Below are 15404 nucleotides of genomic sequence, written 5' to 3'. Positions count from 1 at the left end.
ATTCTACTTTTAAAAAATTTGTAAAAGCTGTATTGGATTCTATAGCCAAAGTGCCCCCCTTGTTTAACCTTTATTTTATATTTAAAAGGGTTGAGTAATCATTACTCGAACTTTTATCATACATGGCATTTTTACACCTGAGTTCTTTATTGTGGGGAGTTCCTGGATAACCAAATTTCGTTTTCAAATAGTTTTTTTTGTGTGTGGTACGCGGGCCTCTCACTGTTGTGGCCTCTCCCGTTGTGGAGCACAGGCTCCGGACGCGCAGGCTCAGCGGCCATGGCTCACGGGCCCAGCCGCTCCGCGGCATGTGGGATCTTCCCGGACCGGGGCACAAGCCCGTGTCCCCTGCGTCGGCAGGCGGACTCTCAACCACTGCGCCACCAGGGAAGCCCTCAAATAGTTTTTTAAGGAAGGGTTTATAAATACTTTATTCTCTACTTTAACATACTCTAGACTGGCTGTTTGTTATCCTTATATTCAAATTGGTTATGAATAAAATTCTTGGCTCAATTATTTTTTCATTCTAAACACTGTAAAAATGTTACTGACTTTTCTGACTTTGAATTTGGCTGAAAAGAAGTCTGAGATCAGTCATATTGCTTTTTCCCTCACTTATAGGTGGTTTAATTTTTTCTGCCTGGGTACTTGAATGATTTATTCTTGAAATAGAACAACTTAATCCGTATGTTCGGGTTGATCTGTAATATTTTTAGAACCACAGCATGCCTTTCTAAAGACTATTTGATTCTTCCTTTATTTCAGGGAAATTTTACATTTATTTTTTAGGTTTTCTGTTTTAGAGACTTCAGTTATTTTTATAGGGAACTTTTATCCTTATCTATTATCTCTTCAATAATTATTTTAATTTCTGTCTCTTTCTCTGCATTCACTGTGATACTCTTAAGCCTTTCCTTTAGTTAGTAATTCCAATTGTTACTGTCCCATTCCCTGTTCTTTCTGGTTCATTTAATAAAATATTTTGTTTTTTTATTTATTCTCTATGTTCCCTTAAGTTTTCTTTCTTTTTTTAAGTATATAAGTTTCAGGTCTATCCTTAAGTTTTCAATTTTCCTGTTCATCTACTCTTTTGTTTTGGCATCTTCTCTTTGAACTTCTTTTATTGAATTCATATTCTTCTTATGTTTTTCTAGAATGCCAACCACAATAGGACAATTTTCTTCTTTCTCTTGCTTTATGTTATCTTTAATATTATGATCTTTATCTCATTTGCATGATATTTTGTCATGTGTTTGTGGTGAATTCATAGTTGGCATCTCAGTTCTCTTCATCTTGCTCATGCTTAAATTGTCAAGAACTTTTCTTTGTTCTGATACAGTGCAAGTGAATTTTCCTTGATAAACATTTCATATTATTTGAAACCTATTTGCCTTCTCCTCTGATTCTTGGCTAGGTATTGCTTCTGGGCCACTTTTCTTCATTGCTGTAAGGCAGTGGGGTAAGAGTAGTAGTTGGGAAGACCTCCTTGGGGCTAGATACTGATTTTGTTTGAAGTTCTGTTCTCTGCCTGTAGGACTTTGTTTGGTGTCTTGCACTGTTCTGACAGCTCACTCTGTCTCATCTTGTGGATATCCTGATTCCATGGAGTATTTCTTCTGGGCTTTTATTTGTTCCACCAGTGTAGTAAAAAAAAAAAAAAAAAAAAAGTGGCCAGCCCTGATGATTCTTGCTTCCTCTGTAAAGATTCTTCAGTAAAGCAGGAAGATTTTCTTTACTTTTCTCTGGTCTGTCTACTCAACTCCTTGGTCTCTCAGGTTATTTCCAAGCTGTGTGGTATTAGTGAAAAATTTCCAGGATTTGGTGAGGTCACTGTCTTTTCTCAATACCTGTTTTCATGTGTAAAAAGAGAAGTTAGTTGAACCTGTTCAAAATCATTTTTCCACTCTCCACCTTATCCCTACTTTAAAAAATTACTACATGATGTCCTGCTTCCTTTGCTGTTTGATTAATTTTTATCATCCATTCAAGTGGTATGTGATGGGATACATAGATTTCTGTGTTCAGATTTCACTCCACCATCTTTACTTGGCCTTTTTTTTTTCAATAAACTTTTTATTTTAGAATACTTTCAGATTTACAGAAAAGCTGTGAAGATACTACAGAGTTCCTATAACCCTCACCCAGTTTCCCTTATTGCTAACATCTTACATTACTATGGTACATATGTCACAGGGGAGAAATCAACATTGTTATACAACTGTTTACTAAAGGCCACACTTTATTCAGATTTCACTACTTCTCCCTGATGTCCTTTTTATTTTCCAAGATCCTATCCAGGATTCCATAGACATTTAGTTACTATGTCTCCGTTGCCTACTCTGTTGTGTGACATTTTCTCAGGCTTTCCTTGTTTTTGATGACAGTTCTAGAATATTGGTCAGGTATTTTATAGAATGTTTCTCAATTTCAGTTTTTCTGAAGTTCTTCTCATGATTATACTGAGGTATTGGTTTTATGGGACAGAGAGTACAGGGATGAAATGCTATTTTCATCACGTCATTTCAAGGTTATCTTCTATCAATATGACTTACAGCCAGTGATGTTAATCTTGGTCACCTGGCCAAGGTAGTACTTGCCATGTTTCTCTTCTGTAAAGTTACCCACATTCCTCTTTCATACTCTGCTCTTTGAAGCAAATGACTAAAGTGCAGCCCGTACTCAATGATGGGGCTGGGGAATGTGGGCTAGGAGGTTAATTGAGCTCTAGCTTCCTCAGCAGAGAATATCTACATAAATTATTTGTAATTCTTCAGTACAGGACATTTGTGTCCCTCATTTTTTTATTTAGTTATATCTGTTTGGACTCATTGATATTCATTTAATACTTCGAATTATAATCTAATACTATATTATTTTGTTGATTGGAGTATTCCAGCTTTTTTTTTTTAACGTCTTTATTGGAGTATAATTGCTTTACAATGATGTGTTAGTTTCTCCTGTATAACAAAGTGAATCAGATGTATGTATACATATATCCCCATATCTCCTCCCTCTTGCATCTCTCTCCTACCCTCCCTGTCCCACCCCTCTAGATGGTCACAAAGCACCGAGCTGATCTCCCTGTGCTATGTGGCTGCTTCCCACTAGCTATCTATTTTACATTTGGTAGTGTATATATGTCCACGCCACTCTCTCACTTCATCCCAGCTTACCCTTCCCACTCCTCATGTCCTCAAGTACATTCTCTACATCTGCATCTTTATTCCTGCTCTGCCCCTAGGTTCTTCAGAACCTTTTTTTTTTTTTAAGATTCCATATATGTGTGAGCATACGGTATTTGTTTTTCTCTTTCTGACTTACTTCACTCTGTATGACAGTCTCTAGGTCAGTCCAGTCACCACAAATAACTCAATTTCATTTCTTTTTATGGCTGAGTAATATTCCCTTGTATGTATGTACCACATCTTCTTTATCCATTCATCTGTTGATGGACACTTACATTGCTTCCATGTCCTGGCTATTGTAAATAGAGCTGCAGTGAACATTGTGGTACATGAGTCTTTTTGAATTATGGTTTTCTCAAAGTATATGCTCAGTAGTGGGATTGCTGAGTTGTATGGTAGTTCTATTTTTAGTTTTTAAGGACCTTCCATACTGTTCTCCTTAGTGGCTGTATCAATTTACATTCCCATTACATTCTCATGGGTTCCCTTTTCTCCACACCCTCTCCAGCGTTTATTGTTTGTAGATTTTTTGATGATGGCCATTCTGACCGGTGTGAGACGATACCTCATTGTAGTTTTGATTTGCATTTCTCTAATGATTAGTGATGTTGAGCATCCTTTCATGTGTTTGTTGGCAATCTGTATATCTACTTTGGAGAAATGTCAATTTAGGTCTTCTGCCCACTTTTGGATTGGATTGTTTGTTTTTTTGATATTGAGCTGCATGAGCTGCTTGTAAATTTTGGAGATTAATCCTTTGTCAGTTGATTCATTTGCAAATATTTTCTCCCATTCTGAGGGCTGTCTTTTCATATTGTTTATGGTTTCCTTTGCTGTGCAAAAGGTTTTAAGTTTCATTAGGTCCCATTTGTTTGTTTTTATTTCCATTTCTCTAGGAGGTGGGTCAAAAAAGATTTATGTGATTTATGTCATAGAGTGTTCTGCCTATGTTTTCCTCTAAGAGTTTGATAGTTTCTGGCCTTACATTTAGGTCTTTAATCCATTTTGAGCTTATTTTTGTGTATGGTGTTAGGGAGTGATCTAATCTCATACTTTTACATGTACCTGTCCAGTTTTCCCAGCACCACTTATTGAAGAGGCTGTCCTTTCTCCACTGTACGTTCCTGCCACCTTTATCAAAGATAAGGTGACCATATGTGCATGGGTTTATCTCTGGGCTTTCTATCCTATTCCATTGATCTATCTTTCTGTTTTTGTGCCAGTACCATACTGTCTTGATTACTGTAGCTTTGTAGTATAGTCTGAAGTCAGGCAGCCTGATTCCTCCAGCTCCATTTTTTGTTCTCAAGATTGCTTTGGCTATTCGGGGTCTTTTGTGTTTCCATACAAATTGTGAAATTTTTTGTTCTAGTTCTGTGAAAAATGCCAGTGGTAGTTTGATAGGGATTGCATTGAATCTATAGATTGCTTTGGGTAGTAGAGTCATTTTCACAATGTTGATTCTTCCAATCCAAGAACATGGTATATCTCTCCATCTGTTTGTATCATCTTTAATTTCTTTCATCAGTGTCTTATAATTTTCTGCATACAGGTCTTTTGTCTCCTTAGGTAGGTTTATTCCTAGATATTTTATTCTTTTTGTTGCAATGGTAAATGGGAGTGTTTTCTTGATTTCACTTTCAGATTTTTCATCATTAGTATATAGGAATGCCAGAGATTTCTGTGCATTAATTTTGTATCCTGCTACTTTACCAAATTCATTGATTAGCTCTAGTAGTTTTCTGGTAGCATCTTTAGGATTCTCTATGTATAGTATCATGTCATCTGCAAACAGTGACAGCTTTACTTCTTCTTTTCCGATTTGGATTCCTTTTATTTCCTTTTCTTCTCTGATTGCTGTGGCTAAAACTTCCAAAACTATGTTGAATAAGAGTGGTGAGAGTGGGCAACCTTGTCTTGTTCCTGACCTTAGTGGAAATGCTTTCAGTTTTTCGCCATTGAGGATGATGTTGGCTGTGGGCTTGTCATATACGGCCTTTATTATATTGAGGAAAGTTCCCTCTACACCTACTTTTCTAGAGGGTTTTTATCATAAATTGGTGTTGAATTTTGTCAAAAGCTTTTTCTGCATCTGTTGAGATGATCATATGGTTTTTCTCCTTCAGTTTTTTATATGGTGTATCACATTGATTGATTTGCATAAATTGAATAATCCTTGCATCCCTGCGATAAATTCCACTTGATCATGGTGTATGATCCTTTTAATGTGCTGTTGGATTCTGGTTGCTAGTATTTTGTTGAGGATTTTTGCATCTATGTTCATCAGTGATATTGGCCTGTAGTTTTCTTTCTTTGTGACATCTTTGTCTGATTTTGGTGTCATGGTGATGCTGGCCTCATAGAATGTGTTTGGGAGCGTTCCTCTCTCTGCTATACTTTGGAAGAGTTTGAGAAGGATAGGTGTTAGCTCTTCTCTAAATGTTTGATAGAATTCACCTGTGAAGCCATCTGGTCCTGGGCTTTTGTTTGTTGGAAGATTTTTAATCACAGTCTCAATTTCAGTGCTTGTGATTGGTCTGTTTATATTTTCTCTTTCTTCCTGCTTCAGTCTCGGAAGGTTGTGCTTTTCTAAGAATGTGTCCATTTCTTCCAGGTTGTCCATTTTATTGGCATAGAGTTGCTTGTAGTAATCCCTCATGATCTTTTGTATTTCTGCAGTGTCAGTTGTTACTTCTCCTTTTTCATTTCTGATTCTCTTGATTTGAGTCTTCTCCCTTTTTTTCTTGATGAGTCTGGCTAATGGTTTATCAGTTTTGTGTATCTTCTCAAAGTACCAGCTTTTAGTTTTATTGATCTTTGCTATTGTATAGTATTTCAACTTTGACCATTGGAAACTCTTTTAGGTGTCTCCTACATGCCTTTGACATGTTCCCATCCTTTTGATTTTTTTTAACCATTTCTTACTTTCTGGCACTGCAGCCTGCTCCAGGGTCATGTTTTATGAGGATATGCCCACCCCACCAACAATGAATCAGAGTTCTTTTTGCTCACCATCCTTGTCAGCATTTGGAATTGTCATTCTTGTTTTGCTTTTTTTCTTATTTTGAACATTAGCCATTCTCTAATGACAGATGATATTGAGCTCCTGTTTATTTACCATCTGTATATCTTCTTTGGTAAAATGTCTGTTCAGATATTTGACCAGTTTTTTACGTTGGTTGTTTGTTTCCTTTTTGTTAATTTTAAGCATTCGTTATATATTCTGGATGTAAGTCGTTTTTCAGGTATGTGGTTTTCAAATATTTTCTTCCAGTACATGTTTTGTATTTTTCTTCTCTTAACAGTGTGCTTAGCAGAATATAAGTTTTAAAGTTTGATAAAATTCAGTTTATTGATTGTTTTTTCTTTCATGTTTTGTACTTTTAATATTGAATCTAAAACTCATTGTCATATGTAAGGTCACACCAAGTGTTCTCCTATGTTTTCTTCTTTGAGTTATAAATTTCGTGTTTTACATTTAGGCCTACAATCTGTTTTGAGTTGACTTTTGTGTAAAGTGATACATGGTACATGTATAAATGGTCTTTTTTTTTTTTTTGCATGTGGACATTTATTTATTCTAGTACCATTTGTTGAAAATGGTATCATTTCTCCACTAATTTCCTTTACACCTTTGCCAAAAGTTATTTGACTATTCATGTGCATTAATTTCAAGACTTACTTGTCTGTCCATTGATCTGTGTTTCTATCCCTTTGCCAATACCACACATTCTTGATTACTAAATCTTTATGTTACATCTTGAAATCGGATAATGTCATCGCTCTAAACTTTGCTCTTTTATTGTAGAATTATTTTGACTATTCTGGTACGTTTGCCTTTCCATATACCTTTAAGAATCAGTTTGTTTTTATCTACAAAACAGTTGCTGGGACCCAATGTGTTTAAACATACTCTTCAAAATAGATACCTTTTTATCTTTTTTTCAGTAATGCAGCTATTAAAAACTTTAGAACTTTTCTTTAGGGATTTGCAAGTACTATTACCTTCAATTTGTCAACTGCTGCACAGTACTATACTTAGCATGTAATTTATGACCATATATCTTTTATGTAGATTGATCACCAATTTTATTCATAAAATTTGCTTCTAAATAGTTTTTACTGTTTTTTTGTTTTGTTTTGTTCTGTTTTTTTGCGGTACGTGGGCCTCTCACTGTTGTGGCCTCTCCTGTTGCAGAGCACAGGCTCCGGACTCGCAGGCTCAGCAGCCATGGCTCACGGGCCCAGCCGCTCCGCAGCATGTGGGATCTTCCCAGACCGGGGCATGAACCCGTGTCCCCTGCATCGGCAGGCGGACTGTCAACCACTGCGCCACCAGGGAAGCCCAGTTTTTACTGTTTTTAGAAATAAAATTCACCCCCCCAAAGATAACAAATCAGTTTTTTATACAATGTCACAACTCATTGAGTGATATTCAGGCTTTATAGGTGAAAAAACTTAGAGTGGTTGACTACCTGCCCAAAGAGTCATAGTCACATTGTAGGACTTATCTACCTCAGAGCTATACAGGCATCTCAACTTTAGCATATCCAAAATGGAATTATTAATTTATTTTTAAAACCTGATCCTCCTTAATTCCCTGTACCTATCAGCAGCACAACCACCTGCCCACATATTGAAACAAAAACTTCTTCCTCAGAACTCCTATTAAATTGGTCTCTGGGGCTTCCCTGGTGGCGCAGTGCTTGAGAGTCCGCCTGCCGATGCAGGAGACGCGGGTTCGTGCCCCGTTTCGGGAAGATCCCACATGCCGCGGAGCGGCTGGGCCTGTGAGCCATGGCCACTGAGCCTGCGCGTCCGGAGCCTGTGCTCCGCAAATGGGAGAGGCCACAACAGTGAGAGGCCCGCATAACGCAAGGAAAAAAAAAAAAAAAAAATTGGTCTCTTAGTTTTGTTCATTCTCTCTCTTTAAGTGATGGATCTAAATTGAGCCTATCCTTCTTCCCTAAGCTTTTAAAACTTCCATTGTCTATTTACTTTAATCTGTACATATGTTTTGTTATAGTTTTTATTACAATACATGAAAATTAGGGTTCCTTGAGGCAAGACTTTTTCATTTTGTTCTTGGTAGCATTCATATTGAGGGAGGAATTGGGAATGGAGAAAAGGAAAACAGTCCCAAGACTTATCTTTTAGTTAATTAGTCCATTCAATAAATATTTATTGAATATTTATTATGTGTCTAGTACAGTGCTAGTTGCGGGAACACAGCATTATGGTCTCAATTTAGTTAAAAAGATCAGCATTAAGTAAATATGAATAATTACATAAATACTTAAAATAGTATCAAGTGATATGAAGAATTATTGGTTCCTAAGAAAAGTTTATAGACAGCTGTATTACAGTCTAGGGGTTCAGGTGAGGGGATCAGGAAAAATCATACATAAGAAGCAAGAACAACAACAGCAACAAATAGCATGTCAGTACAGTTTTAAATGGCACTGTGGAGGTTCTTTTCTACTCAGTTGAAGTCTATAGGCTCTGAACTTCAATAGTGCATTTTAGACTAAATCTTTGTTAAGAGAGAACCAATTTATAACTGAGCTTTGCTTGACTGAAAGGCATATTTAGAGGCATTGAGTATAAGATGAAATTTTATAAATTATTTCACATCTTTTTGTTTTAATTCCTTACTTCTTGCTTCCTATAATCTGGAAATTCCTTCCTTCTTTTTTCTCTCATCATCTTTTCCACTTCCGATCTACTTTTCATCTTTCTGTGTAATGTTTGTCTTGTCTTATTATTCTGCCGCTTCTCTGCTTTCACTTACCTCTTGAATTTTTAATGCTTTTTTCTTTGTCTCTTTTGCTTTTATCCAAAACTAGGGAAAAGTAAAAAGGATTCAGGTTAAAATGACTTACATATGCATGCCAATATAGACATGTTTGCATAGGTACATTCCAACTTTTGAGACCATGGTATCTATTTTTCAATCTGTTATTGTTGGTGTATTTTTTATATTAAAGGTGGCACTGTGTAAGAAAGGAGACTTAGAGAAAAAAAAAAACAATTTAGAATTTTTTGATAAGCTGATCACTAGTTCTTTTTATCATTTGGGTGTCAAAGTTTTGCTTCTTCCCATTGAACAAGGTAAAGGACTATAGGTTCAGAAAGGAAAGATGTGATATTGACTGATTTAGGAATAAATCAAGAAATGTGACATTTCATGCATGAGTCTTTTCACTTAGAGTGCAAGGTTGTCAGTCAGAATTTGCATGGTATAGGAAATCAATTGAAACTTGAACCTATGGACATTTACTTCAGCAATATTCTTACTGATTATCATGACTGTCTAGTTAGACTGTTGTAGGCATAATTTAAAGATTATGAAAGGTTGAAATTCTTTTGTTTAATTAATTCTGTTTAATTAATTTTGTTTAATTAATGTTTAATTCTTTTGTTTAATTTTGTAAACTTCATATTAATGATACATAATGTATAGTTTGTTGGCTGTATGTCATATAATACCAACTATTACTTTGTCTTTATTAAGCTAGTTAAACTATGTGTTGTACATGCTGCTAGTAAACCTTAAACCTAAAAAGTCATTTTACATAGAAAATTATGTGTCTTATATAACTGTTTCAAATTGCTTCCTTTTTCTTAAAGGTAAGTTGTTTGTCTAATTTTTGTTTTCTTAAGTGATACAGTAAATAATGTCCTTACTGTAGGACTGAATTTAATTTTCTGGAAGCCGCTATTGTTGATTTTTTATCTTTAACTAGATAATGACCCACCTCAGAAAAATGTGTCAAATATACTGAATTGGCACTTACAGTGTATTAACATCAAAGATCTGATCTCATTTTTCAATACTCTGTATCAGGGATCAGCAAAGTAAGGACCTATGGTGCAAATCCAGCCTTCCACTTGTTTTGTAAATAAAGTTTTATTTGAATACAGCCACACCTGTTCATTTACATATTGTCTATGAATAGATTTTCTTCTTCAAAGGCAGAATTTAGTAGCTGCAACAGAGAACATATGGTAAAGCCTAAAATATTATCTGACCCTTTACAAAAAAGTTTGGTCATCCCTACTCTATATAATCTAGTTGAGACTAAATTACTATGTAGTTGATCTTTGATATCTGTGACAAATATTTCCTGAAACTTTTAAAGAAATGCAAATTTGAACACAACCATACCTGTTCATTTACATATTGTCTATGAATGAGTTTGCACTACAAAGGCAGACTTTAGTAGGTACAAGAGTTTTTCTTTTTAATTATTTTATTTATTTTATTTTTGACTGCGTTGGGTCCTTGTTGCTGCACGCGGGCTTTCTCTAGTTGTGGGGGGCAAGCGGGGGCTACTCTTTGTTGCGGTGCTTGGGCTTCTCATTGCAGTGGCTTCTCTTGTTGCCGAGCACAGGCTCTAGGCACGTGGGCCTTAGTAGTTGTGGCTCGCGGGTTCTAGAGCACAGGCTCAGAAGCTGTGGCACACAGGCTTAGTTGCTCCACGGCATGTGGGATCGTCCCGGACCGGAGCTCGAACCCATGTCCCTTGCATGGATTCTTAACCACTGTGCCACCAGGGAAGTCCCTCTTATTTTTTTTAAATAGGCATTTTTATTTTTTTAAAAATTTTTATTGGAGTATAGTTGATTTACAATGCTGTGTTAGTTGCAGGTGCACAGCAAATAAGAACCTGCTGTATAATAAAAGGTTTTAAGTTTTATTTTCCTCTTAGTGACCATTTATCACTATATTTATATAAATTATAAAGGCTAATAATAAAGCAAAATAGATATTCACATGCCAAGTGGTTGACATGGCTCACTCATGCCCTGCATGTCATACCTGACACACTCACTCACCAAAACATGATTCAGATTCATTTATCAGAAAATGATAAATCACTATATATCATGTACTTTTAAGGGCAATCACATAAGTTATTTATAGTCAGAATGCTAAATTTATGTGCCAAGGATCTAGTATATAACCTCTGATAAGAAAATTTGATTTTAATTTTTTTTAATTTTGGTTGTTAGCAGGGAATTTAATATTAGACTAAATACAGTTATCTTAACCATTTCCTATTGAAAGCTGTTAATTTAAAACATTTAAACTCTTCATTTGCTTTTCCTTAAAGTAATAGTTCTTCATTTTGCATTGCTTGAAAAAAACATATAAATATTACATAGGAATTTCATGCACTTTTTGTTATGTTGATTATTTGGAATATATGAATTACTTAACCTACCTACACTGTTGTTTTCTTTTTGATCATATGTAACTCTTTGAAACAAAAGGAGTTGCATAATATTGAGAACTAATTTTTTTTTAAGTTCTCAGTAATCTGTGAATCTAAATGCTTAATTTCTGTGTATCTTTTTACGTTTTAAATGATCAAGTTTAATAAATTGTGAAGTTTATAAAAATTGAAACTTCTTTGGACACTGCCATTAATTGACTCTTAGTTTGATTTCATCGAAAAAGAACAACATAAGGTAAATATTCCTTACCACATATGGCTTCCCTAAAAATTATATTTAGCCAACCAATAACTGATGGTTAAATGCTGCTCATGTTCTTCAAATACTTTTACATGATCATAAATAAGTATAAGAATTTTATACTTTTCCACTGTGTTTTTTAATTGAATAAAAAGGAAGTGATTATCCTCATAGTTTTTGTAGACTAAGCTTTTATGAAGCAGGATAGTTGAAAACTTGATTTATTTTGAGAGAAAAAAGATAAGAGTACATATTTGCCCTCATTGGAATGTGAATCCAAGGGGACATTAGTAGTTTGAGATAAACATTAAATATATATAATTCAAAATTAATACACCTACCTGTTGACTTACACCATTTAAATATGGGTAGCAATAGTTTTTTTGATATATGTTCATTTTTTTTCCTGTGCAAATGCAATGTTCTAAAATCTATACTTTCTCTCCATGATTATAGCAGTTTGATTGAACTGTGGAGTTTGGAACAATTTTGTAACAAATTTATTAAGTGTCTTCTGTAATCTTTTCCTAGTATCCTTTTTTTGTGGTAAATGTTAAATCACAGGAGCACAGAAATGGAGCGGGAAAAATTGAAACACGAATTTGGATATCTAAGCTTTTAAGTACAATTTTTAAATAATTGAAATCATTTCTAAAATCTCCATCATTTCACTGGTACCCATTACAGGTTTTCATTTAATCTACCCAATTTAATGACTGCCTAAATTATATTATATACATTTTCTAAATATGTCATTTAGAACTTCTTTCTTTACTTTAACTGCATTTCAATTTACCAACATCAACAAACATAAACACTATGACTCTTAAAAGACAAAAAGTCCATTTATGAAGGGAACCAGTTTACTTTTTTTGCCTTTAAATTGAATAATTCTATGTTATGCAAAAAAGAAAATAACATTAGTCATTTAAAAATGTGACCAATTTTGGTCAGCCTTTCTATATAGCGTATTTGTTTCAACAAATAGGTAGCACCAGGAGATTTTCAGGTCAAATTTAGTGGTAGTTATTTGTCATTGCTTTTGGGGGAACATAGTTAAACTTTGTAATAAAAATACTTGCTTTGTTTTATTTGTGATAATGTCCAAAAAGGATAGGAAATACGGTTTCTGGTAAGAATTGAAAGTCTAGAAATAAATATAATGATGAGAATGAGTACTTCTATCACTGGGGAACTTTCTTCATCTAAGCACATATGAACAATTGATCCTTGTAGTCATATATAGCAGTAAACATTAATAACTTAACAGTCTGAAGTCAGTGCAGAAGATATGGAGCATTATTGAAAGATGGAGTCGAGCAGGTGGCACTTTAATATGTTCAATGTCATGGTTGACTCTAAAGACTAGTCGAATGAAATTACTTGAGGTTCTAAAGATTTAAAAAGCGAACTCATTTTGCTGCACTAAGGAAATGCTACTGATCAGGCTTTCTGTGTCCCTTTTTTCTAGGCTAGAAAATATTAACCCTGAAGAAAATGACATGGTAAGCCATTCTCTGAGGAGATTTCTTGATGTCAGTCTTATATCTTAGAGGCTTAAGTTCAATTGAGTGGGTTTCAAGAACTAAGATGTGGGAAAAAGAAGAATTGACACACTAATAATGTACATCTTTGCTGCAATATGAAAATTCAATAACTTCACTCAGTCAATTTACAATTCACATGTGCCTATTAATTAAAACCCTATATTAAATAAAATATATTAAAACTTCATGTCTGACTAACATATAATGGTGTTGGTAGACATTACAGGAATTACTGAACAGAATAAACAATGCAGACACAGGGATAGCTATTCAGAAGAATGGAGCTATAATTGTGGATAGAATCTACAAGACCAAGGAATGTAAAAAGAGAATAACTGCAGAAGAAATGAATGCAGTGATTGAAGAACGGGATGCTGCTTTGTCTCAGGTAACTGCATGTACAATATCTGTAAAAAGAATACACTTACCATTTTCCCCTCTTTCTTTACATTAAAAAATTACTTTTCCCCACATATTCTTAATTCGAATTAGTTTTTAGCTTATAATTAATACCACAATGATTAGCTATATTAAAATAATCACATATTTTGTTATATCATTCTTCAAGTATATGCATTCTAATAAAACTGTTAGCTTGTTATAAAATTTTAGTTATATTCTTTAAAGTAATCACTTTTATATGAGACTTCTAACTTGAGTCACAGTTTTGTGAGGGCTGACATTGTCTTTATTACTGTTTTATTCCCAGTGCCTAATTCAGTGCCTTTTAGTAAACATTGATAAAGGAATCAAATAATTAGGGTATTCCTTTCTGAACATTACTTACACCTTCCTGCTCTAACTGAAACCTGATTACCGCCCTGAGGATACCGCTTCCACTGCAGTCCTCTCAAATGTGAATATATTCCATCTCCCAGCAGTTGGACCACTGGGCTTGGAGGCTTGTTCCTCATTAGTGTTTTTAGATAATTGTTCCTTTTTTCTCTCTAAACACCTCCAGCTTTGAGGCCCATGTATCAGATTGTATCAGCCATTACACACTCCTGTTGCAGTCGTGTACACACTCCCGTGTCGCTTCCCTCATTTCTTAAAGATTTTAGGATCTATTTCACTGTCTCTTTCTTCAGCCTACTCCTGTCACAGTTCTTGGTGATTTAAATATCTATGTAGGTGACACTTTCAATATCCTCTCATCTCTTTGAATCTCTCTCCTCCAATAATCCACGTACACTATACTCTTTCTGCCATCCACCCTATGGTCATACCCTGTTCTTGGTCATTATCAGTCTCAATTTCAAGCATCCCGCTTGATGACCACCATTTGTTATCTTTCCAGCTCACTCTAGAACTCTAACTCTAGCAAATTGTCAACTCTCCTGGCACCTGATCATATTGATCTTACCACCTCTTTTCCTATCCTTTAATCCCCTCTTGTCCTCACTTCCCTCTTTATCTAGTTTGGATTCCGTGGCTCACCATAATTATCACCAACTTGCATGTAATATAACCTCAGTTATTTTGGCCCTCTCTTCCTTTATCCTGCTCACCTAGCAAAACCTAAGTTTTGTAAATTTAACTTTCTGTGTGTTCTACACCTTCACAGCTTTATATGGCAGGAGACTATCACACAAATTTGCTGACTGAACTTACCTTGAGTTCATGACCACCGTCTTCAAGTAGACCCTTGGTGTTGCCTGGCAACCTTCCACTCACTGTCCCCATCTGGAGGACTGTTTTATCTTTCTCCTTTCTCCTCAAGCATCCAACGTCTGCCTCCCAACAGAAAAAAGAATTTCTGCTTGTCCCCACCATTTCATTCACCAGCCTACCTTCATTTGCACCCATATACTCTGCCTTTTCTACTTTCTTTTTTACATGCTTCTGTTTAAGGACAACTTCTCTGTTTCACACTAGTTTACATTTTTCCTTGCCTGCTTAAGGTTATCACTTAACCAATTGTCCCTTTTCTCTCCTACTTCCTAAAATGTTTCCTTATTAGTTCATTTCTATCACTGTGTGAAATTCTTTACTATATCCCATGGAGGCTGGGTGAAAGTTTTGGTAAGTCTTGGTCAGCTTGTGGTTCACTGAGAGCAGAGTGTTCACTAGGGCTCTACTCCTGGAGAATCCTCTATTCTAGTGTTTGTCTCTTTAGCATTGTAAGACTATGGGAAACTCCATTATTCTTTTCACAGGGCTTAAGGCTTAGCTTTTTTTTTTTTTTTTTTTT

At 35.2% G+C, this 15404-nt stretch overlaps 1 protein-coding gene across 1 annotated transcript in view; it reads left to right on the top strand.

Annotated features, from left to right (window-relative positions):
• MIPOL1 (mirror-image polydactyly 1) overlaps window positions 1-15404 on the top strand; it is a 246986-nt gene that overhangs the window by 41594 nt on the left and 189988 nt on the right. The window contains exons 7-8 of the mRNA XM_007465801.1: window positions 13138-13171; window positions 13431-13601. Coding sequence (XP_007465863.1) covers window positions 13138-13171; window positions 13431-13601 — 205 coding nt within the window. The remainder of the gene's footprint in view (window positions 1-13137; window positions 13172-13430; window positions 13602-15404) is intronic.

Source organism: Lipotes vexillifer, unplaced genomic scaffold, assembly GCF_000442215.2.
Source record: "Lipotes vexillifer unplaced genomic scaffold, Lipotes_vexillifer_v1.1 scaffold7, whole genome shotgun sequence".
NCBI classification, from domain to species: domain Eukaryota; kingdom Metazoa; phylum Chordata; class Mammalia; order Artiodactyla; family Lipotidae; genus Lipotes; species Lipotes vexillifer.
This window is presented reverse-complemented; position numbering and strand designations above follow the sequence as displayed.